The following is a 22,908-nucleotide window of genomic DNA, read 5'->3' on the forward strand; positions in this document are numbered from 1 at the left end:
TAATTAGCAATTATTTTTAATTCCATGGTCATTAAAGTTTTTTTTTTTTTTTTAAATCCCAGAATAAACCACCCCTATGTTGATATAACCTGAAACTGCAGTGCTTCTGTGGTGGTGTCACTTAGGAAAGGGTTGGTCTCAGCTCCAGCATTTCTGCAGTTTCATACCCATAAAGCCCAAGGAGGGGACACACACACACACACACACACACACACGCTCACAGCTTCTTGGCGCAGTCAGGGCAGAAGATGTCCCCCTTGTTCTCCACAAAGGGCTTGTTGCTCAGAGACAGGGAGCACTTCTTGCAGTTGAAGCAGTAGTCATGCCAGGATTGGCCCTCGTAGTTCACCACATTGGTCCCCTTGCCAAACCCTGCAGATATTAGAGTACAAAGGCGAGTATTATTTACCACCCTGCCCCCCCATCGCACCACCACCACTTGGTCCATAGAGGTCGTGCTGCCTTTCAGTTCACATACTAACTCAAGGCCTCTTTATCTCCTATCTCTGAAAGTGTTACTTCCACAACTGTAGATGTGCTCGTGGAGCAAGTGCACTGCATGCACAACTTACAAACACAACCGGAAGTTTGTTCATAAACCAAAATGATGATGTCAATCAATAAAAGATCAATAATACAGATGACCCTCTAGATATTTACATGTAAGGTACTGTAGAAACCTCAGATAAAACATATGTTAAATAAAATCTTAAAGCCACAATGAATTAATTTAATCAATTGCTCATCCTGAGGAGGGTCACTATGTTCCAGAGTCTATTATGGAAACACAGAGCATGACATGGGGGGAGGTCACAAACCATTTATGTTTTTTCCCCCCCCCCCCCACAAATGTGCAATATTCGACAGCATCTGACCAATTTCAGTTTACTTTCTCATCTGTACAGTCAATCAGATCAAAATTATATTCTGTAAAAGTCTTCACTCAAGCTATAATAGATGAGCTGCAAGAGCTAATTTTGACATTATTAACTTCATGCGGCATTAACTAAAATAACCAAAATAAAACCAAAATGAAACATCTAACTAAAAATAAAAATAAAAATACAGGCCTCTCAAAAAAAAAAAAAAAAAAAAAAAAAAAAAAAAAAAATCCAATTTAGTGCCAATTTTTGATCAATTCATGCCATGAACTTGTGCTTTTCTTCTCATTACTGATCCCTGATGCTCAGCAACACGACACACAGTGGGAGTGAGCTGAATTAATCTGTCTTTTTTTTTTTTTTAATTGTCAGCCAACAACTTGATGCAAAAACACTGGCGATGTTCACATTAAACATTCATCTCAAAAGTGGAAGCTTAACTAAAAATAAACAGGGAAATGTTTGTATCTTTAAAATGTTTGTAACTTGAGCGTAACAAGAGGACAGAGCGTATATGCAAGTGCAGCTACTCAATCTAATAATACTACCGGCTTCATAACCTTAACCGATATATACACTCTAAATACAGACTATATATATTCAGCTTAAAACACTATAAAAGATGAAACTAATGAAAGGAAGTGCAACAGAAGTCAGTTTGAGGAGGTTCGTGTGTGTGTGTGTGTGTGTGTGTGTGTGTGTGTGTGCGCGCGCGTGTGAGTGCATCCATGTGCTCTCTGACCCGTGATGGGGTTCTGGCAGCCCCTGCACTTCTTGGCCACGCAGCTCTTGTAACAATCCACGCAGTAGACGTGCTCCTCGTGGGAGGTGAAGCTGCTCCCAGCTAACGGCTTCTGGCAGCTGTAGCACACAAAGCACTTGGAGTGCCAGGGCTGCTCCTGATAGCTCACTCCACCAGAGGTGATGGCCTGGGGAAATATATTTAGGATTTCTTTGTTTTGCACAGCAGCACAATGACGACAAAGTCTTCAATTCAATCAAAAGGGATGGTGACGCATCGCCCTGCTGCGAACCGGTGCGCTAACTGCTGGTGCGCAAAGCTGCCACTAGAGGGCGCGATGGAGCAGGGCTTGTGACGACTGTCCTCCTTGTAGCCACACGTGGAGAGCAGTGGCCTCACTAGGGTTGGTATCAACCCCCTCCCGCCAATAGACCTCTTCCAGTACCAGACCACACAGAATCCTTAGTAATGTTTTTATACTAATCATTATCATGTTACTGTAAATCCTAATTCCCCTACATCACTGAATGTAACGGCAATAGGAGTGATATAAACTAGCAAAATTTAAATTACACATTTAAATTAGAATATTATACGCGCAGCCTAAATGTATTTACATTTATTTACATACTTTCATGTGGTTACAGTGAAAATTGGGTACGAAAACAATAGAATTCGAAGTGAAAACGTTTAAGAACATCAAAATAATGTTTATTTTAACGTTAATGATATAGGTTCACAAATACTAATTACTGCGATTATTGTAGCTAAAACAGAAAATTTGACAAAATCAGCGACTACGAAAAAGAGCAGCAGCAACGAAAACAGCGCGTCTCCGTATCGCATGGAGACGAAACCACGTGATTCGAAGCGTCACTGTAATTGGGTAACAGTGAGCGCTGTGAGCGGAGCGCATTGGAAGGTTCAAAAGGGATATTAGCATAAGAGTTTTATCCTTGTAGCTAAATTAATACATGGAAGGTGGGCTTTATAACGAATTTTTTTTTTTTTTTTTTTTTTTTTTTTTTTTGTTATAACGAACTACAGGGGTATTTTTATAAAAAGTAATACATTTCTACCCAAACACTGCACAAAAATTGTATAGACAGTCACTTTGGTGCCACCCCCGGTGACCCCCCTGGTGGAGAGCTGTGCTTTTACCTGCTTGCAGTGGACACAGACTTTTGCAAACTTCTTTTCATGGCAAGCAGCGCAGTAGATGTCCTCCCCCTTGGTCATGAAGCTCTGGGAGCGGATGGGCAGCTTGCACTGGTAGCAGGTGAAGCAGTCCTCATGCCATACGTTGTTCTTGTACTCCACATTCTGGGAGCCTGTTGGGTTGGGAGGAATCTGTGTGTGACTTTGTTGTGTGTGTCTGTGTCAATATCTGTGTCTGCACTTGTAACCACTACACCACCTGCTGCCCCAGTTGACAACTGCCACCCTGTATTCAAAGGAGCCAGATATGAATCCCACCCCCTGTTGTAATACATTTACGTTACATTTATGGATTTAGCCGACGCTTTTCCCCAAAGCGACTTCCAATGAACTCTACGCAGTGTTCTGAGCCTACACACTTTATTCACCGCGGTGACTTACACTGCTAGATACACTACTTACACTGGTTCACTCATCCATACATCTGTGGGACACACACACACTCTCTCTCTGTCATTCACACACTGTGGGGGAACCTGAACAGCATGTCTTTTGACTGTGGGAGGAAACCAGAGCATCCAGAGGAAAACTTCACATTGGCTGAGCGGGGATCAAACACACGTCCTCTCACACCACCCAGACACTGAGACAGCAGCGCTACTTGCTAAACAAATTAACACCGTGAATCCCTTTGAAGAAAAGTGCTAATGAAATGATCATCCGCTACACCTCATCCAGACTCCTACACTCTTCCACATCCGCTCATTTGGTGGTCCCACGCACAAAAGGTAAAGCACGGAGGTTCTCGGTTCTGGCTCCGTCGTGGTGGAACGACCCCCCCCTTTTCACTCAGAACTGCTGAATCTCTGTCCACATTTAAAAAGGGTCTTAAAACTCACCTCTTCCAGGCTCACTTCACCCGTAATCTCTTAAATTCATGTAAGGTGTAAATGTTCATGTTCTTGGTTCATACGGTGAAGGAAACTAACTGTACGTAAGAATCACACATCTGCAACTATGTGTCTCTTTCTGCTAATGTAATGAACAGATTTTAACACAAAATACAATATACATGTAAATGAATATATAAACAATACGCACTGATATCCACTGTACCATATACTGTATACACATGTGCTCCTGCTGCTGCAATACATTTATCCAGAACAAATCAGAGAATGATCACATCCCACATTTACTGACGAGCTTCACACACAGATCTTCAGCCTGCGCATTCACTCAGTAGTGTGCAGTGTGTGTGTGTGAGGCGATCCGGTCAGTTGTAAATGACAATGCTGTCGGCATGTCTGACAATCTGGTCGGTGAATTAGCTCAGGTGTGTGTGTGTGTGTGTGTGGGGCCAAGAGAGAAACCAAGTGTTACCAGGCAGGATGGGCTTGTAGCAGCCATAGCAGCGGGGCGAGTCCTCGCGAGCGCTGCACTTTCCGCACATGATCTTGTCATCCTTAGTGCTGAACGGCTCGTTGGCCAGCGGCTTGTAGCACTTGGTACAGCGGAAACAGTCCGAGTGCCAGTAGCGCCCTTTGTGGTGCAGCTCCTGTGGAGGCAGGCAGAGGGGACGGATGTGCAGGTACGTGCATTTTTCCCGTTTCTCCGAAGAAACTGCGTCAACTGCTTATCTATTTATACCCCTAGGAAGCTCTACTGAGCAGTTTTAGGGTAAGTACCTTGATCAAGGGCACTACAGCGGTAGGTGGGATTCAAACCTGCGACCTTTGAGCCAAAGGCAGCATCAGCCAGCTGAGACTCTCACATGATCCGGTGCGGTGCATTGTTTGACCTTGTGTGCAGGCAGGCAGGCAGACTGCACCCTTCTTTGTAACCATTTTATTACTGGCTGTCATACCGCTGTTCAACCATACAGGCTCTAACCACTATTTTACCAGCTGTTCCGGAAGTTTCCGCAGAACATTACAGCAGTCATGGGAAAAAGGTGTTATGGGGTTAAGGGCATGATGGGGCCAGCAGGTGGCATAGTGGTTAGAGCCTCTATGGTTGAACAACAACAACCCAGGTTTGAATCCCACTTCCCCAATCAAGGTACCTACCAGTAAAATTTCCCCAGGTATATAAATGGGAAAATCACTGTAAACATCTTAACACCAAGTTCTTCTGGAGAGAAGCGACAGGTAAATGAATACATGATGGAACTGACCGTTTTGTGTCGCCGGCATGTGACCCAACAGCAATAATGGAGTGCACCCACATATGCAGCACTGCCTGAAAGTGTGCGAACTCCTTGCGTCTTAGTTTTACCGCAAAACGGTGACATAATGAGAAGTCTTTCTCACGTGACATAATATGTGTATAATGACCAATTCAAAATGTTGCTTTAGAGGAAATCATGTGTGTAGTAGAAACATTGCAGTAGAGGTGCAGAAATAAGTGAACAGCAAGTTGTTTCGCTGAAACCAAGTAGGTAAGCAGAACCAGGAGTGTAAATCAATAATCGTTCGTTTTATAAGTTCATCTTAAGATCAGGTTTTCTAAGTTCGTTTTAATATTTTATACAAGGATAAGGACCCTCTCTACAGGGTTCACACTTTTAAAGTGTGCGTGCACCTGCTGGAAACTAGCGCGAGCCCTACGTGAGGCATCACGTCTTCCCAGCTCTTCTGCAGCAGTTCCCAGAGATGCGGGACACCTTTGGGATGCTTCGCTTTCCCCACTGCTGTCCAGTTCCTCCCAATACCTGTACTGTCCCAGTGTGCTCAAACTTTTGACTGGTGATGTAGGCGCTCGCCCGTGCGCACGGGCTCTAGTCTCGGGGTACGGAGGGTGTCGGCCTCAGCCCCGGGGAAGAGCGACGGGTCCCGACCTTGGAGTCGGTGCCGATGGGGCGACGGCACTCGGCGCACGTGTTGGCGCACAGCTTGTCGAAGCAGCGCACGCACACGCGCTTGTCGTCCTTGTTCACATACTTCTTCCCGTGCAGGTCCTCGCGGCAGTAGAAACAGTCAAAGCGCTCCGTCATTTCGGCACCGAGGTTTCTCCTGGGACCTGCAGGAAGGCCGACATCAGCCCGGATGAGATCGACCTCACGGGAGACGGACTCGGAGTCCAGACAGCTCGACACTTCGCATTTCCTCGCTGTAAAGGCAGCTTTCCGTTCCTTTTAAAGACCGATTTAAATTTTAGGTTCTATATTGTGAGTATACAATAAATCACACTGGCTCCTCATCTTACGAACTGCAGAAGTTTTGCTTTGTACATAAATCCAAGGTGACTTTTACCGTTAAGCCGCAATCGATAAAAGGCTCATAATTCACATGTTCCTCGGTTTATTTTCAAGTTAGGTTTTGCAAAAATCTAGGATATCTCTCTAATAAATAACAATATTGTGATACTAAATTGTAATAACGGGGGGCGCGGTGGCGCAGGGGGGTTTGACCGGGTCCTGTTCTCCGGTGGGTCTGGGGTTCGAGTCCTGCTTGTAGTGCCTTGCGATGGACTGGCGTCCCGTCCTGGGTGCATCCCCTCCCCCTCTGGCCTTATGCCCTGTGTGCCAGGCTAGGCTCCAGCTCCCTGCGACCCCACATGGGACAAGCAGTTTCAGACAGCGTGCATTGTGTGTTTCTGTAAATTGTAATATCTCAAAACACACTGACATTAAAAAAAAAAAAATCTTAAATGACTCAAAAATCCATTGTCCCTTCAAACTCCTATTCGTCGGCTGTTGTTGAGAGATTCACATTATCGACATTTCGAGGGTTTCTCATCGTGTCGTTGATCATCGACACTCAGGAACACCGTACATGAGCTGCAAACGCCGTTGCGGGGAGGCGAGCTAAGGCATCGCCGCACTCCCATTCCGTTCAGGTGCGTTTCGCTGACCCCACTTGTCCGGGGACACAAACTCAGGGAACACAGGCTCCGCAACAAACAAAACTTTGAAAATGAGGAAAGCACAATAGACACATTCTAGACACACACTGTCTGAAACCACTTGTCCCAAGTGGGGTTGCGATGAACCGAAGCCTGACCCGGCATCACAGGGCGCAAGGCCGGAGGGGGAGGGGACACACCCAGGACGGGACGCCAGTCCATCACAAGGCACCCCAAGCGGGACTCGAACCCCAGACCCACCGGAGAGCAGGACCCGGTCCAACCCACTGCACCACCACACCCCCTTCAGACACATTCCGGTAAACTGAAAAAATGTCATAATAAGACGAGTTGTAATAACACACAGTCTGAAACACAAGGACAAAGTGTGTTTTCACACATACACAATACGCTGATGGACTGGGCACACAGTGAAAGATTCAGTCCTTTTAGTGCGAGACCTGAAAAGCTTCTCTTTCGGACAGTTTCTGCCGCTTTCTTGTTTAAAACTCGAGCGCAAACACACCAGGCCGTCTTTGTGCGTCCCGTTTGGCGTTTGTTTGCGAGAGATAAGACGACAAAAGTAAAAATAGCCCAACGCTTCGAGGTCTTATTGAATGTTCTGCCCCGCTGGTAATGATAATTAAAGCCAGTTGGGGCTCGGAGGGACTCAACGCGCGAAAGCTGCTCCCCAAACCACCGGCAGATGTGCGTTCAAACGCGAGGTTTTGCCGTGAAGTCATGCGGTGTCAGACAGGCCGGGCGCATTGTCTTGCCGCGCGTGGGCCGACAGGGCCCTCCGAGTCCCAGCATGCTGCTTCCCGGAGCGCAAGGGCGAGAACACGCACCCGGATTCCAGCGTTTCGACGTGGTGTCCCACTGACTGCATCCACCCATATGAGGACCCTCTTACATTTATTTAGCAGATGCTTTTCCCCAAAGCGACTTCCAACTATGTAGTGTTATGAGCCCACACACCTTATTCACCACGGTGACTTACACTGCTAGATACACTACTTACACTGGGTCACTCATCCATACATCAGTGGAACACACACACACACACACACACACACACACACACACAATGGGTGATCCTGAAAAGCACGTCTTTGGAGTGTGGGAGGAAACCAGAGCACCCAGCGTAAACCCACACAGACATGGGGAGACCACGCAAACGCCACGTAGACTGAGCAGGGATCGAACCCACATTCTCTCACACCACCCAGGCGCTGCGAGACATCAGGGCTATTTGCTGTGCCACCGTGCTGCCTCTTGTGTGTACACAGGAGCTTTGTTTCCGTGGCAACAATGGAGGTGTTCGCTGAAACGAAGATGCACCTACGAGCAGTTCAGTAGAAGGATTTTTTTTTTCCCCCCCACACCAAGCATCACTGGAACATAGTCGTGCAGCAGGAGCCACAAGAAACACCACTGTGGACCTCAGAGTCACGTCCGTTTCCTATAAACATGTACCTCACCGTAGTAACGACGGCAAAATAACGATGCATCCCTTCTGCACACACAGCAGAGCTTTACAGGCTGCAGCTGGTGAGCAACTGATGAAGCACTTTTTGTTCCTTTTGTCCCACAGTATTTGCTTATCAGGCCAAGCGAGTCCTGTAACTCCTGAAACCTGCTCCACGCAGAATCAGGTGGACATTATCTAGGGCCACACACACACACACGCACACGCACACGCACACGCACACGCACACAAGTACATGTGCTCTGCCCCAAACTGCCACACGAGGAAGGGCAAGGGTATGTAGTACCATGATAACCAAATACATTTTACATTCACATTAATATTTATTCATTTAGCAGATATTTTTTTCCAGAGATGTACATCTCAATGTCATAAAATAGAGTAAAAAAAAAAAAAAAAAAAGTTACTATGACAATATAAATACATTTAAAATCAATATCATCATCATCATCATCATCATCATCCTTATTATGTATAATAAAAGGGATTCCGGGAGTCCGGAATATAGACAAAGTGCTGCAGATGCGACGCATCTATAAACATTTGAAGAGGCTCAGAAGATGGAGCGAGCGAGAGTCAAGAAGGCCCTTTCGGCTGAGCGATGGCCACTTTCGGCAAGGCGAGGGCCGCGAGAGTCGAACCGCGGGACGGCTGCCGCCCGAGCGGAGAGGTACTTACATGGATCATCCCTAAGTGCGTTGTTTAAACCCTGTCATCGTGCGCTCAGCCTTGGACGGACGCCGATTCATAGGGGCAGGCTCGCTGGGGGATTTGCGGATGCGCCGCGTGCCATATACCGGGACGTGCCAGTTTTCGTGCAGCTTGGCGTGTCCGCAAATAAATCTGTACTGCAATGTCTGTGAACTTTATTTATTTTTAATATTTGTAATAATAAATAAGCTTTCTTCACATAGGAGGTTGCCGCTTTGCGAAAACGTGCCCGAGGGCTCCTCGCGGCGCGGAATTGACACACAACTCTGACGCATCATCGTCTCCACTGCAGTATGTAAAGGAAAACTTATATCAATATTTACGGTGCGATAACATATCGTCGTCGGTTCCTCATTTTTCGCCGGGAACAATGCGTCGCACTTACGAGAGCCCAGCTCAGGCCGCCTGTGCAAATCGAGCCAAACGGAAGACGTGCGTCCCACTCCTTCCCAAGAAAACGTTGGGAGGGTGACTGATGCGGCCGGGGAAAAAGTGACTGTATACTGAGGAAGAGAAAGGTAAGTGGGGAACGAGCTAGATAAACTGGAAGGGAATAACCACATTACTGCGATAAGTGAACGGCCAGGTCCCCTTTTTCTTTTTTTTTCCTTGAATCATCTCCAACAAATCGCATTTACTAATTGTGCTGAGCGATGACCTTTGGACAAAGAAATCAAATTACACAAACCCAATAACAGAAAACAACGATGTTTGCATTTCCATCCATTGGCTCTAATCTGAGCGCCCGCATAATGCGCGAAGCATTTCTCGTGTACTTTATCCAAAACATGAATGATGAAGGTGACAGCTGACTGGATGTGTTCCTCCCCTAAAGCCAACCTCTGTTTCCCTTGAACGTCCATCTCTGTTTTTCCATCTGTTGCCTTCAAAATTCCTTTCCTTTTCTCAGGGACTCCTGTTTGCAGTGACATATGACTTTTTGTACAATTATCAGCGTGTTGTCCATGCTCCGAATTCCAAGGAGACCTGGCGTTCGGGGGCCACTTGACCCGGCTGTCTTCCTGGCGTCTTCGGGTCCAGAGGCTGGCAGTTGTCCCACCAGGTCCTCGGCCACAACGGCTCCTCGCTGAGCACACCCTGCCGCACGGCTGCAACCCGTCCAAAGCCAGAAGGACATTCCAACTTTCTGCGTTTCTCTGCATATGGTTCGAAAAACGTCCATCTTTCACAAGTCGAGGGCACCGGTATACAGGCGGCCTCAGAGAGCATAGAGAGGGACGCTCTCCTATCTGAAGGGAAGAGCTGAAAAAGCATTTTCTCAATTTCACATCAGCCTTTAAGATACCAAAGGCCTCTAGAGATGTGGGAAGCACAGTAAGTGCGTTGCGCATATACCTTACCCGCAGTTTTAACAAAAGCTTGTTGGAATCAACCTAAATTCATGCTGGCATCTCAACCGAGCAAACGCCCTCCCACCCCACCCCACCCCACCCCACCCCACCCCCAGGCAAACCACAGGTAGGATGTTTGGGAAAACTTTATACTTCAATAAAAATTAAATGTCTTGACAGGAAAGAATGGGACTGTGGTGGTGCAGCGGGTTTGGCCTGTGCCTGTTCTTTGGTGGGTCTGGGGTTCGAGTCCTGCTTGGGTGCCTCGTGGTGGACTGGTATCCCGTCCTGGGTGTGTCCCCTCCAGGCCTTGCGCCCCGTGTTGCCGGGTTAGGCTGCAGTGTGTGAGCGAGCAAAGAAGGGATGAGGTTGTTTGAAATCTGTGATTTACATTTATTCATTTGGCAGGCGCTTTCCTTCCCCTTTTCAGGTTACGCTCATACGAACAGAGTTGGAGAGTTACGATAAAAAACAGGGTTGTGAAACGGCATTCAAACCCTGTCTATTTTTTCAGCTTTTTGACAAATTCTGTTCGTCAGCTCCTGTCATATCTGAACTGAGCAACAGAAGGAAAAAGTGACACCAGCATCGTTTTTATATCATTTGTTTGGTGCGGAAGATAACAAGATGTAAAATCACAGGGATGAAAAAGTCATTCCTACTTCAGCTTTACAGTCAATACCTGGTGGTGCCACCTTTAGCTGCAATGACTGCAACCAAACATTTCCTGTAGCTCTTCGCCAGGGTCTCACATTACTAGGGAGAAATCGGTAGATTTTGGGCATAAACAGCTTTTCTGGTCCTGGTAAAACATCTGTCGGATTCAGGTTAGGATTTCGACTAAGCCATTCATTTCATTTCATTTTACTTTTTCCTCGCTCATTGTGACCACCGAGCACCCATGGTTTCCTCTTTATATGAAAAAAGAGGAAGGAGAATGTTGGTTCATCAGTCTGTAAGTTGAAGCGGAAGCACAGTTGTGTCATACAGCAGGATGATCCCAAACAAAGAGGAATTCATGGTTGCTCAACGATCGCGAAGTCCCCAGCCACATTGCACTGCCACCACCACCACCACGCTCGACTGTTGCCGGCAGGTTCTTTGTCCAATGCCTTTCTCCGAATACTTTTTCGCAGCATTCAGAGGGAGGTTTAAAATATAATAACTGGTTCTGTCTCAGTCCCCAAGTGCTCCAGAGGCCAATCACCCTAAGCAATATCTCTGCTGCTATGAAATTTCAACGACTGAGTTATTTTTTACCTTTGTTGTTTTATTGAATTAATTCTGGCAAGTTTATGTCGCAACAGACATTGCATGACTTCTCATCCTCTATTAAAAATTCAAGTTCATTTTGCGTGCCAGCATTTCTTTTCATTCCAGAAACTGACAATTGCTTAATCTCATTCCAAATGCGCAAGAGACACGTCCCTGTAGATGCTGATAAATGAGTCGTGGCGAGTAGGTTGGCGACATGCAAGGATCTGGATCATTTAACCGAGGACACACTTACTGCCAATGTGACAAGGTTTACCACCCTTCTTTGTCTTGGAAGGTGTTTTACCAGCAGGTTCAGCCATTTTTGCTCATAACTTTGTTGAGTGAGCTACAGCCCTCCTCAGGCTGTCTGATGCCAACCCTTGCTTGTGCAGATCACCAGTTAACGTGGGATAGCGCCTGAGGTGAACACCAGCACAAACACGCCCGTGTATTGAATTGCTCGTTCCCATTTCCTTTCTTCCGCGTTCTTCCTCTCTGTCCATCATCCGTGTTGCTGTTCGAGGTTAAGATTGCATGTTACACGCCCGGCGCGGAGAGAAAGCGGGACCGATGACATCATGGGAAAGGCAGGCAGGCAGAGGGACGGGATACATGGCTGACTGCTGCGGTAGAGGTACCGCTGGATGTTGAGGAGCAGCGAGTCGCTCCTGGGTAAAAGTGCCCCCCCCCCAGAGCAGAGCTCCAGCTGTGTCTCCGAACAATGAGCGCTATTCATAACCCTAAAAGGGCTCTCTTTTATGACCATTTTCAGTCCTTCACCATGTACTCACATATTTGTGCGAAATTACAAGGCCTCTGAGGATGGTATTAGAAGGTAATGACCTCAGAGTACAATTTTACCCAAACTCCAGGGAAACAACAGCCTCTAAAAGGGGTGGGGGGGGGGGGCACATCTGCCTCGCCCTGTGACCTTGTATGTTGGAATGTGGACGTCAGGCGGGCGTGCAGATTGCCAAACCAAACACAGCCGCAGTGTGCACTGTGGGCCGGGTGCTGACACACGGTGCAATGTTTGAGCCCGTGTCAATCTCTGCTGGCGTATCAGCTCCTCTCGAACCCCCCAGCCCCCACAGCAGGATCGCAAATAAGCCCAAGCGCTGCTTCTTTTCTCATGGTGCTTTCATCATTCAAAGGTTCTTATTTTCTTCAGCCTTCCCCCCGCCTTTCTCGTCTCCACAAATTTTGTTTTGGTTGTTTTCTACTCATTTCGCCGCAGTGGGCAAAGGAGCAGCTCCGCTCTATGGCTGGAGATGAAGGAGGCCTAATTAGAGGCTGCATGGAAGGGGGATGACATAATGAGGAAAGAGATGCCAACAGCGCGCACGCACACACACACACACACACACACACACACACACACACACACACACACGGCCTTGTGCATGGATCAGTACCTCACACACACTCCCTTGTGGAGCTTGTCACTGCAGCTGGCTTGGCAGACAGAACCGTAGGTGCATGAGCTCCTCTCCCAAGAATGTGGGAAAATATGAAGACGCAGGAAATGACAGTACAGATAGCAGTGGGCCCTTCGCCACCCACAAATACTAATGTTCCCCTCCCTCCGCTGCAGTAAGATAACAACAGATAACCTCACTATATGTAGCCCAACTCAGTAGCTGCACCCAGAGACCTATACACCCGTGGTGGTTCATAGCCAGTACAACTCGCACGCATTGTCCGAAGCCGCTTTGCCCAAGTGGGGTTGCGGCGAGCTAGAGCCTAACCCGGCAACAAAGGGCACAAGGCCGGAGGGGGAGGGGACACACCCAGGACAGGATGCCAGTCCATCACAAGGCACCCCGAGCAGGACTCGACCCCCACGCCCACCAGAGAGCAGGACCCAGCCAAACCTGCTGCGCCACCGCAGCTCCTGGCAGTATAACTGGAAACAAATAAAGTGACAGCGTGGGGAGCCACAGCTCATAACAAAGTCAAATAAATTATTCAGAATAAGCAAGGAAATCAAATGCGGGCTGTCAAACACAATCTCGCAACTTGCTTTTCTGAAGCAAACTTCTATCAGAACGTTTTCTGTGGGGCGGGCGGGGTCGATGTAAATCTACAGCAAAATTCATAAACACGGACCGACTACGAGGGGAAAAAGAAAGAAGCTCACGGTGACCCTGAAATAATGCAGTCATAGAGTAGACTGAGAGCCAGAGAATGTCCATCTTATTTGCTAAAATATGAGGATCCAGGTCAGGCGTCACACCGCTAGGTCGTTCTGCCTTAAGGACCTCTCACTTAGATGTCACAAACGGCTGAAACTCAGAGCTGAGATTTTCTCGTTGGGTCTGTTCCTCCAGGGCTTCACCGTATTGCTTCAGCGTTCGGAGCTGGCCGGCGAGGAGCTGACTGCTGGCTGACCTCCCCTATGGCGCGGCGCAGCTCCGTCCGACCACATCCGCCACAGCGCTCCCTTCTTCATTTCAGTTCGCCGTTCCCCAGCTGAGCCGCTCGCGCCGATCCCCTCCGATTGCCCCTTCCTGCCTAAAACACGCTAAAAAAGACATTACGGAAGGAAACGCATCTCCTCTGTGGGTCGGTCCCTTTGCCGCGACACACCAGGAACCAGGGTGCCGATGAGACAGGACGCTCCCTCCGGGATGCGGCACCGAGTACCAGGTGCGGCCGCTTTCACCCGTCCTTCATAAACGGAGAGCTTGGCTTTGGAAGGGGAGAGCTGTTACTTGAGAGCAGAGTGCTGCGTTTTGACTTCGGTGGACAGCCGCAGTTTTGCTTGCGCTGCTTTTGGAAACGGGGGGAGTTCGGTTCGTTCAAGGTTGGCGTTAGTCGCCTAGTTTTACTTTTCCAGTCCTCACACACTTTTTCCCCTGCGGTTCTGGTATCGGAGTGTAAAGGCCATTTTCATTTCCTTTATTTACTTTCGCTAGAGCTTCCGTTTCCCTTTTGAGATACGGACTGCGATAATAAAATCATCTGGAAACCAATCCCACTTGGAACACACCTGAACGCTGGCCAGCGTGTCATACACACCCTCTCCGAATGCCAACCATCCCATCCGGTCTCCCTCACACTGGGGTGTCAAGGCCCGCGGTAAACCTTCCAAAGAGCTACGCTTTCTGCTCCCTTCTACACTGCCCTACCTTCAGAGCACCCCTAACAACGCCGACGACAAAGCTCTCGACCCTTTGGTGGACATCACCACCAGCCTAAGTGCAAAGAGAGGCGAGACAGCCTTACAGCAATGCACATCACACCTCTTCCTAAGGGGCCCCTCCTTAGTATTTCATTTTTCCTTAATTAGTCAGTCAGAGGGGGAGGCGGTGGTGTGGCGAGTTTGGTTGGGTTTGGTTGGGTTCTGCTTTCCGGTGGGTCTGGGGTTCGAGTCCCGCTTGGGGTGCCTTGAGATGGACTGGCATCCCGTCCTGGGTGTGGCCCCTCCCCCTCCAGCCTTGTGCTCTGTGTTAGGCTCCGGTTCGCCACGACCCCGTTTGGACAAGCAGTTTCAGTGTGTGTGTGTGTGTGTGTGTAAAATCAGTCGGAACACAGGAAAGCCTGTTTTCCCCAGCAAACGCTCACAGGCCACACTGAATCCAGTGCCTTTGCAGAAACCCAGTTTTTGCCATACTATTTATAACGAGTTTCAGCAAAGCCTGTAAAGCTTAATCCATAAAACTCGTGTGCCAAGAGCCCGGTTGCATGAGCTCATGGATGTGGCAGAAAGAATGCCGTCATACGTGCCCGTCGAGCCACAGCGAGTCCTCGGGATTTTTATAAGCCTAGAAAATAAAAGACGCGAACTCGGTGGGGAGAAGGAGAGCTGAGGAGTCATGCAAACTTTTTCAAAACCACTTCTCCGACACAAGGATCTCTGCGGAAACTGAACTTTTGCAACACAGCGACCGTGGTACGTGACCTTGTCTGAGAAGGTAATGGGTCCCTTCTTATTTCCTTTCTCTCTTTCATCCTGCCTGAAAGGAAGACGTCGGTGTTGTTGCCACAGCTACCAGGGGACTCGTTCTCTACCTCTGAAGTGTGTTTTGCCTTAATGCCTTCGCTACGGTGCTGTTGTGGCGTCGCTAAGGAAGAATAACATCATGCATCTGGCGAAGGGCTGAACAGCAATAAAACAGTCCTACGAGTCTGCAGGAAGGATGAAGCACAATGTGCGAGTGTGTGTGTGTCCGTCCCACCGTGAAGAGCAGGGTCAACACCAGATTTAAATGCAGTTTACGATTTTACATTTTCTCTCGTGCACACAAATCACAACAGAAATAAAGGAAAACAATAAGAAAAAATCCGATTCGATCACAGACTGATCATTTCAATAACTTGCACATTATTTCCGTTATAGAAGTCCCAGCCTTAAAAGTAGATTTTGTAAAATTTTTTAGATAAACTCCAAGCAGAAAACCTCCCAAAACATATTGAAAATTAATTAAAAAAAAATTGAGTATGCTGATATTTAAACACATATTTGTTTAAAATTACAGCCATTGTCTCGTTCCCATAGTTCTTTCCCAGCATGGTACATAGAGATTCGAGAATGAACGTTAATTTTTCCTTACAGAACGTTCCACGCTCAGTAAGACTAGGAGGGAACCGCTGACAGACTGAGATCACACTCGATTGTATTGATACCGAGTTGGGCTCGGGTCAGGATTTGGCTCATTATCCTGATGGAAGGTGCCTTTCCATCTGCAACTTTAATTTCCTTGCATTGGGCTGCCAGTTCACTTTAAGGATCAGTCTGCATTTTACTCTACGCAGCGGGAGAGAAAGACCCCCAGAGTCGAATTTCCGCTACTTCACTCTTCAGAGCTGGGATGGTGTTCTGCGGACGATGTGTCATACTGGATTTTTCACCATACAAGGTGGAAAAAAAACTCCGTGCTCATTTCATCGAACTACGTCTATCCTCCATCCATCCAAAAACTCCATCCTTATTCCATCAAAACACAAGACCTTATAAATAATTCTTACATTTACTCTTTTGAAATAGGGTTTGAACCTACAACCTCTGAATCCAAAGACAGCTGCTGTAACCACTATGGCACCTGCTACCCCTCATGCAAAACTCTGGGACTGAAGAAATTTGAAAAGTAGCAGTGATCACCACAGATTTACTGTGGGGCACAATGTGATAACTGTAGTTAATTTTCAGAAAGATTTCTGCCAGCGTCTATATGTAATATGTACAACAAGAATCAAAAAAAAAAAAAAAAGCAAGAACAGTCATTAAATGTATCTCCCAGGGTGGAAAATTTCAAGGAAGCCTGAGAAAGTTGTGCTGGGAAGATTTGTGTCCCACTTAAAGGTTATTGTTGCATTAGAAGGAATTGAGTATGGAGCAGTGAGAATTTTTTTTTTTCCTCCTCTCTGAGCTGAGCTGTGCACTGCTTCGGAGAAAAGTGTCTGCAAAGTTTTCATTTATTTACTTAACAGACACTTTTGTCCAAAGCAGCTTCCAATGAACTCTATAGAGAGTGTTACCAGCCCACACACCTCATTCACCATGGTGACTTACACTGCTAGATACACTACTTACACTGGGTCACTCATCTATACATCAGTGGAACACACTCTCTGTCACTCACACTATGGGTGATCCCGAACAGCATGTCTTTGGAGTGTGGGAGGAAACCGGAGCACTCAGAGGAAAACCACCCACGGGGAGAACATGCAAACTCCGCACAGACTGAGCGGGGATCGAACCCACATCCTCTCGCACCACCCAGGCACTGTGAGACAGCAGCACGAGTGTACCACCCAACATGTTTTACTTTGTCCTGCTTACAACGTTCGCTACAAACAACGGTTTTTTTTTTTTTTTCCGGAATTCTGCCGCGCTGTTCTTTTTAGTTTATATGACGGCGCACTCGGTGAGATCTTCTGAACATATTTGCTATGATCGATTAATTCAGAAGTTAAACAGAAATAAGACTTGTATATTAAAAAGCCACGACTCCGTGGACACGTGCAGACATCCTGCGCAGCTCTGTGTGTGTGTGTGAGAGAGAGAGAGAGAGGGAGAATGAATGCTCTCCCTCTCTCTCTCACACTCTCTCACACACACACAGTGTGATATCTGTAGACGCAGGTGATTTTATTACAAAAAGTCCTACACACACACAGTAAACACAGTAAAACACGCGGTCGGGGGTTCCAGGTATTTGCAGCGCAACAAAGTGTCCGACTCACCTTCTGTTACGCGGCCGGAACGAGCGGCGGATCGCGAGCGACTGCTGTTAGAAGGGCGCGGCGCGAGGCGTTTAAACGTGAGCGCGCACAGCTAAAAAAAAAAAAAAAAAAAAAAAAGCCGAGCGGGACGTGATCAAAAAGTCGGAGCGCTCGTATCAGCTGTGATCTCAGCGAGGAATTGTGGGTGGCGTCAGTACTGACGTACAGCCCGATCGACGATGGTCTAGTTTACACTCTAACTTTGTCATTAACTGTTATGTTTAACTTCACATTCATGTATTCATGTACACTTTTTACTCCAGAGCGACGAACAGCTCGTAGAAAATACAGCGCGTGATTCTTAAATAGTTACTTTGTTTCTTTCCGTATGAATGTTCATCATCACAAGAGAGTAGCTGCATAAAACTTCATCCCAATAATATCCACGATTCCTGATCACCTTCCTACTAATATTTTTTTTGGAGATAGATACTATTTTAGGAGTGGCTGTGTAAAGGACTGATCCGAGCATGATCGTGAACATTTTACACCTTACTTACATGAACTAAGAGAGATGATGGGCGAAGCGAGTCTGGAAGAGCCTATGGTGTGTTTGGTGTGTTTTTTTCCAAAGGTAGAGATTCAGCAGTTCTGAGTGAAAGGGGGGGAGTCGTTCTACCACAACGGAGGAACTTCCAGGTTCACAAACAAGGGAACAAAAACATCGAGTTAATTATTTCTTCCATAGATAATTCCGTGCAATTCATCAAAGGTGTGCCTGAAGTTAGCAGACAGTGCGTTGCAGTGTCGGTGCTGGGTTCGAATCCCACGCCTGCTGCTGTATAAGTGAGTAAATCACGGTAAAAGCTCATAATGGGCTGGACTGTATCGTTGCCCTGGAAACGGCGTCCGCTACATAACGTTACTAGTGATGTGGTCCATTAATTCGATGTTCCCTCTTTTGTAAAAATTTGCTCAGTTGCAAATGTTGAAACTGCGAACGTTTAGTCCTCTTAACAGGGATTTTCTCCTGCGAAAACCTCTTATAAAGACACATAACAGGCGAGCCGTACTTACATCACTGCCCCAGAGAGAGTGTCCAGATGGGCTGTGTGTCTGTCCCTGCGGACACTTTCTATTGACTTTGGTGCGTTTTTTCCAAACATCACTTTTAATGTGAGCATCGGACGCACCACGTGTGTCCACTTGTTGGGAAAAAGGAGAAATCCTCCTCCTCCTCCTCCAGGTCTGTGATGCTTCATATGAGCCCCAAACTGGGTAAAGTACTCATATCTGCATTACTTTACTTTCAGATGTGTGTTCTTGTATTCCTAACCCACACACACACAGTGGGGTCACGGCGAGTTGGAGCCTAACCCGGCAACACAGGGCGTAAGGCCGGAAGGGGAGGGGACACACCCAGGACGGGACGCCAGTCCATCGCAAGGCACCACAAGCGGGACTCGAACCCAAGACCCACCAGAGAGTAGGCCCTGGCCAAACCCACTGTGTCACCGCACTCCCTTCTTAATTATAATTAATTACAATTTTATCTGCAATGTCCCTATTTTCACTTTATCACTTCATAATATTTAGTCTTGTTCCACCCCCAATTTGCATGAATGTAGAAGGGGGTCAAACTGTCCCGTATCATATACGGTGAATAATAGGACATGGTTCACAGTCACACACACAGCTAAGGGTGAGCAAAATTTCCGTTCTTCTTAAAGCGTTAAAGTGAGAGGCACGGCAGTCCTTACTAGGAGGCACAGCTTTGCATGATTATGCTCAGTAAAACACCCCCAGCCCCCAGAACGAGTCCCCCGGTATGAGACCGAAGCCCTGCGACACTCGCAGAAGTGGAGGGTAAACCCATTTCCTTGGGAATATAGTAAAGGTATTAGTTTGCGTGTGTGTCCTCCATCTGCGTGTGCAACTTGAACCGCATGCCTGCCTGTAAAATTCTGCAGTTTGGATGTATCCCATTCCTCCCCATTAGAGGTGTTTGCGAACAGACTGTTTATAGGCGTCTGGCCCGAGAAGAGCCCCGCTGGGACTGCTGTGCGAGCAGATCTCCCTCGAGGGAAGACGGCTGGTAGGCTGGTTGGGGGGGGAGGGATGCTCGCATGCCAGACGAAGACTGACCTCCAACACCGAGGGGTACAAACGGCAAACTGGCTCTAAATGTCAATTCATGACTGCTGCGGCCTGCTTGGTCGGGTCCTGCTCCCTGGAGAGTCTGGGGTTCGAGTCCCGCTTGGGGTGCCTTGCGATGGACTGGCGTCCCATCCTGGGTGCGTCCCCTCCCCCTCCGGCCTTACGCCCTGTGTTGCCGGGTTAGGCTCCGGCTCCCCGCAACCCCGTGTGGAACAAGCGGTTTCAGACGCTGGTGTGTGTGTGTGTGTGTGTGTGTGTGTGTGCTTCCCAGCAATTAAATAACACCGAGTTCCTCCAACAACAATATTGATGTACGATAATAAGAGGAATGCTGCAGATATATACTTAAGCTGTAGTACCCTTGAGGAAGGTACTTAACGCTACACTAAATTACCCAGCTGTATAAAAGGGAAATAGCTGTAAGTCACTTTGGAGAAAAGCATCAGTTGAACGAATAAATGTAAATGAATACCACAAGGACTGTGGAGAGAGGTGTTTCAAAAATGAATAAATATATGCCATGACATCTGTTAGGACAAGTGGCTTCAGCCAGTGTGTGTCTCCAAGCGGGGTCACAGCGAACTGGAGCCTAACCCGGCAACACAGGGTGTAAGGCCGGAGGGGGAGGGGACACACCCAGGACGGGACGCCAGTCCATTGCAAGGCACTCCAAGCAGGACTCGAACCCCAGACCCATCAGAGAGCGGGACCCGGCCAAACCCACCGTGCCCCCCCCACCTCCCCCCTTAGACAGAGCTATTATTATCATCTGTTCATCATAGTCTTATTTGCCTGTTTATCATTTATGAACTGCTGATGTAATTTCCACAGTCACTTCCATCATCTGCTGTTTTTAGCCCGTATTTTGTTTTCAGGGGAGATCCTTCGCTAAGTCTATTTTTTTCACCCCGCTGTCACATTCTGTTTGCATTACTGCGATCTTATTCCTGCGTTTTCTTGTTTGCGCAAATAAATTTCCTTTGGTCTGAATGACTTTCCCCGTGATTTATTAGTGGCTTGTCACGGCTAAGCCCCTCGCCGTCCATCTGCGAACTGGAGTCGGGCTCTCCCCCGTTTGCGTGGGTTTCCTCCAGGCTCTCTGCTTTGCTCTTAGTCAGAAAGGCAGACATTTCAAGTGAATTGATGACTCAATGTATGTTACCGCCCTGCGATGTCACGGCACCCCATCCAGGGTGTACCCTATCTAACCAAGATGTAGGATAGGCTCCGGACCACCGTGAACCTGCTCTGGACAAGCAGTTACTGATAACGGATGGATTGTCACGGCAAAAAAATGGGCAGGAGACCAGGACGTTCTCCTGCGTTACTCAAACATCCTCGAATGAGCTCCTGCACGGCAGGTGTGGAGCAGCGGAGCATCTCCTTACATCCAGCGTCCACCGCTGGCTTCCAGATGGACCCGAGAGTCTGAAAAGCTGACTTCACGATGAGACCAACATTATAGTTACGGGACGTTCTTTCACCATTTCCATGATGTAGAAGGAGAAGAAACAGCCAAGGGGGGCAGGCGGTGCTTGGAGAAGGGAGACATTTGATTTGACGCCGCCCTTAAAAAGTGCCCTTAACACGTCTTCCATTCAGTTATTCCACCGAACACGCATTCCTGTGGAGATTTGTGACCATATTAGGAGCAGAAGCGCGTTACCTGACACTTTCATGGGACGGGCCTGAGTAATCGGCAACGCATGTGAAAAATTGCACCTTGGCCTCCGCGGAAGGGGAAGCTGCTTTCCATCTCGAGGGGATAACTTACTACAAGAGAATAAGTGGAAACCGACATCAATTTCTCCGTCACTGAAAACACACTTATTTGCCAGTGCATGAATTCTCCTCCCCAGAGTCTGGAAGAGAATGAAATGATTAGAAAAGCTCTGGCTATAATAACGCATACCGATGTGTCAGGATGAGTGATGAAGTGCCTTCTGAAGAAGAGAGGGCGGGAGTCTGGGAAGGAGATGGGCGAAGGGGCCACGTTTGGCTCTGGATGGCATGTTCTTCCTCCCGGGGAACACGAGCCGTCGGGCCAAAGCGCCGCTCACGAGCGGAAGCCACGGTTGGCGGTTCCCGAGCGTTTTCCAAGCGCACATGAGATGATGGAGGCTCTCCCTTTAAACGCCGGTCGCTGGAAGCCGTTGATTAATGGAAATGTTCTGCTCTCCAACCACATTCCCCTGGAAAGTCAGTGTTTTCCAAGAGGACACATAAAGAAGGAAATTCCGATCATCCTTCGAATACCTTTCTATCGCGACTGCCAGCCCTCGTCCAGGCAATCGGCAGAGCGTTCGGGCTTCCGTCGAACCCTCATCAAGCAGCAACGTACTCAATCGAGCGAAGCGGTTCGCGGATCTCGCAGCCCCTGCGAACGTGCCGTCGCACTTGCACGGGAACCTGGGCAAGTCTTTGGCAAAAGGCAGAACCTGAGACGAAGCGAAGCGAAGCGAAAGCTGTACAAGTTGCCAGCTGCCAGCACTTGGGTTGGAAGCTGTGGGTTTGTTGGAAAGAAGAAAAAAGAGCAAATATTTAATTAAATGCACGGTCTCCTTTTATTGATCATTCCACGCACATGGACAGGCGAGGAGGATATATACAGTGGTGTAAACAGAGTAACTGCAACACTGAAAGTACACACAGCACAGACCTTCAGCCTGGAGACCACATTGTAAAAACACCAACACACACATTAGTACATTTTCCAACACGACACAAACCCAGTCTCTTTTTCGTTATTTCTAAAAGTGCAAGCCAAAACACGTATGGCTTACCATAATTACATTTCGTTGAAAAAAGAAAAAAAAAAACATGATCAATGAGACATTGACCTTTGCAGATGTGAAGCTGCTGCCTGATTGACATGATGAAACGGTGATCATCGCTAACTGAATACACATAAAAAAGTCCACGGAGAACGTGCGAAAGCGATGCACGCCATTACCTCTGGGCCCGACACGCAGCCCGAGCCTCGAGGGCCTCTAGTTACGGCCACCGCGAAGGCGGCCAAGAGGAGCGGCAGCGTTTAAACACTTAGTCAGTCCGGCGACGCTAGCAGACCACACCAACGGCTAACCGGAGGACGCAGGCCGTCCGCGTATCGCAGGGGAACCAAATCGGTCAGGCCACGGGGAGGGT

At 47.9% G+C, this 22,908-nt stretch overlaps 1 protein-coding gene across 1 annotated transcript; it reads right to left on the bottom strand.

The window, feature by feature from the left end:
* Window positions 1-37: 37 nt before the first annotated feature.
* Window positions 38-17,722, bottom strand: LOC108928983 (four and a half LIM domains protein 1-like). Its single transcript, XM_018743236.2, has 6 exons — window positions 17,626-17,722; window positions 5,621-5,802; window positions 4,165-4,339; window positions 2,785-2,954; window positions 1,624-1,810; window positions 38-372 (listed from the first exon to the last, which is right to left on the bottom strand). The coding sequence occupies exons 2-6, from the start codon at window positions 5,774-5,776 to the stop codon at window positions 218-220; spliced, it is 843 nt and encodes a 280-aa protein (XP_018598752.1). The 5' UTR covers window positions 5,777-5,802; window positions 17,626-17,722; the 3' UTR covers window positions 38-217.
* Between the last annotated feature and the right edge of the window lie 5,186 nt (window positions 17,723-22,908).

This window comes from Scleropages formosus, chromosome 14 (assembly GCF_900964775.1).
Source record: "Scleropages formosus chromosome 14, fSclFor1.1, whole genome shotgun sequence".
Taxonomy (NCBI): Eukaryota; Metazoa; Chordata; class Actinopteri; order Osteoglossiformes; family Osteoglossidae; genus Scleropages; species Scleropages formosus.

Bases quoted from the DNA above. Each gene is read 5' to 3' on its own strand.
- LOC108928983 (XM_018743236.2), bottom strand. From the start codon at position 5,776: ATGACGGAGCGCTTTGACTGTTTCTACTGCCGCGAGGACCTGCACGGG. The intron at 4,340-5,620 runs GTCGGGACCCGT...CTGCCTCCACAG, and splicing joins CCATCGGCACCGACTCCAAG to GAGCTGCACCACAAAGGGCG. The intron at 373-1,623 runs GTCAGAGAGCAC...TAATATCTGCAG, and splicing joins CTGCCAGAACCCCATCACGG to GGTTTGGCAAGGGGACCAAT.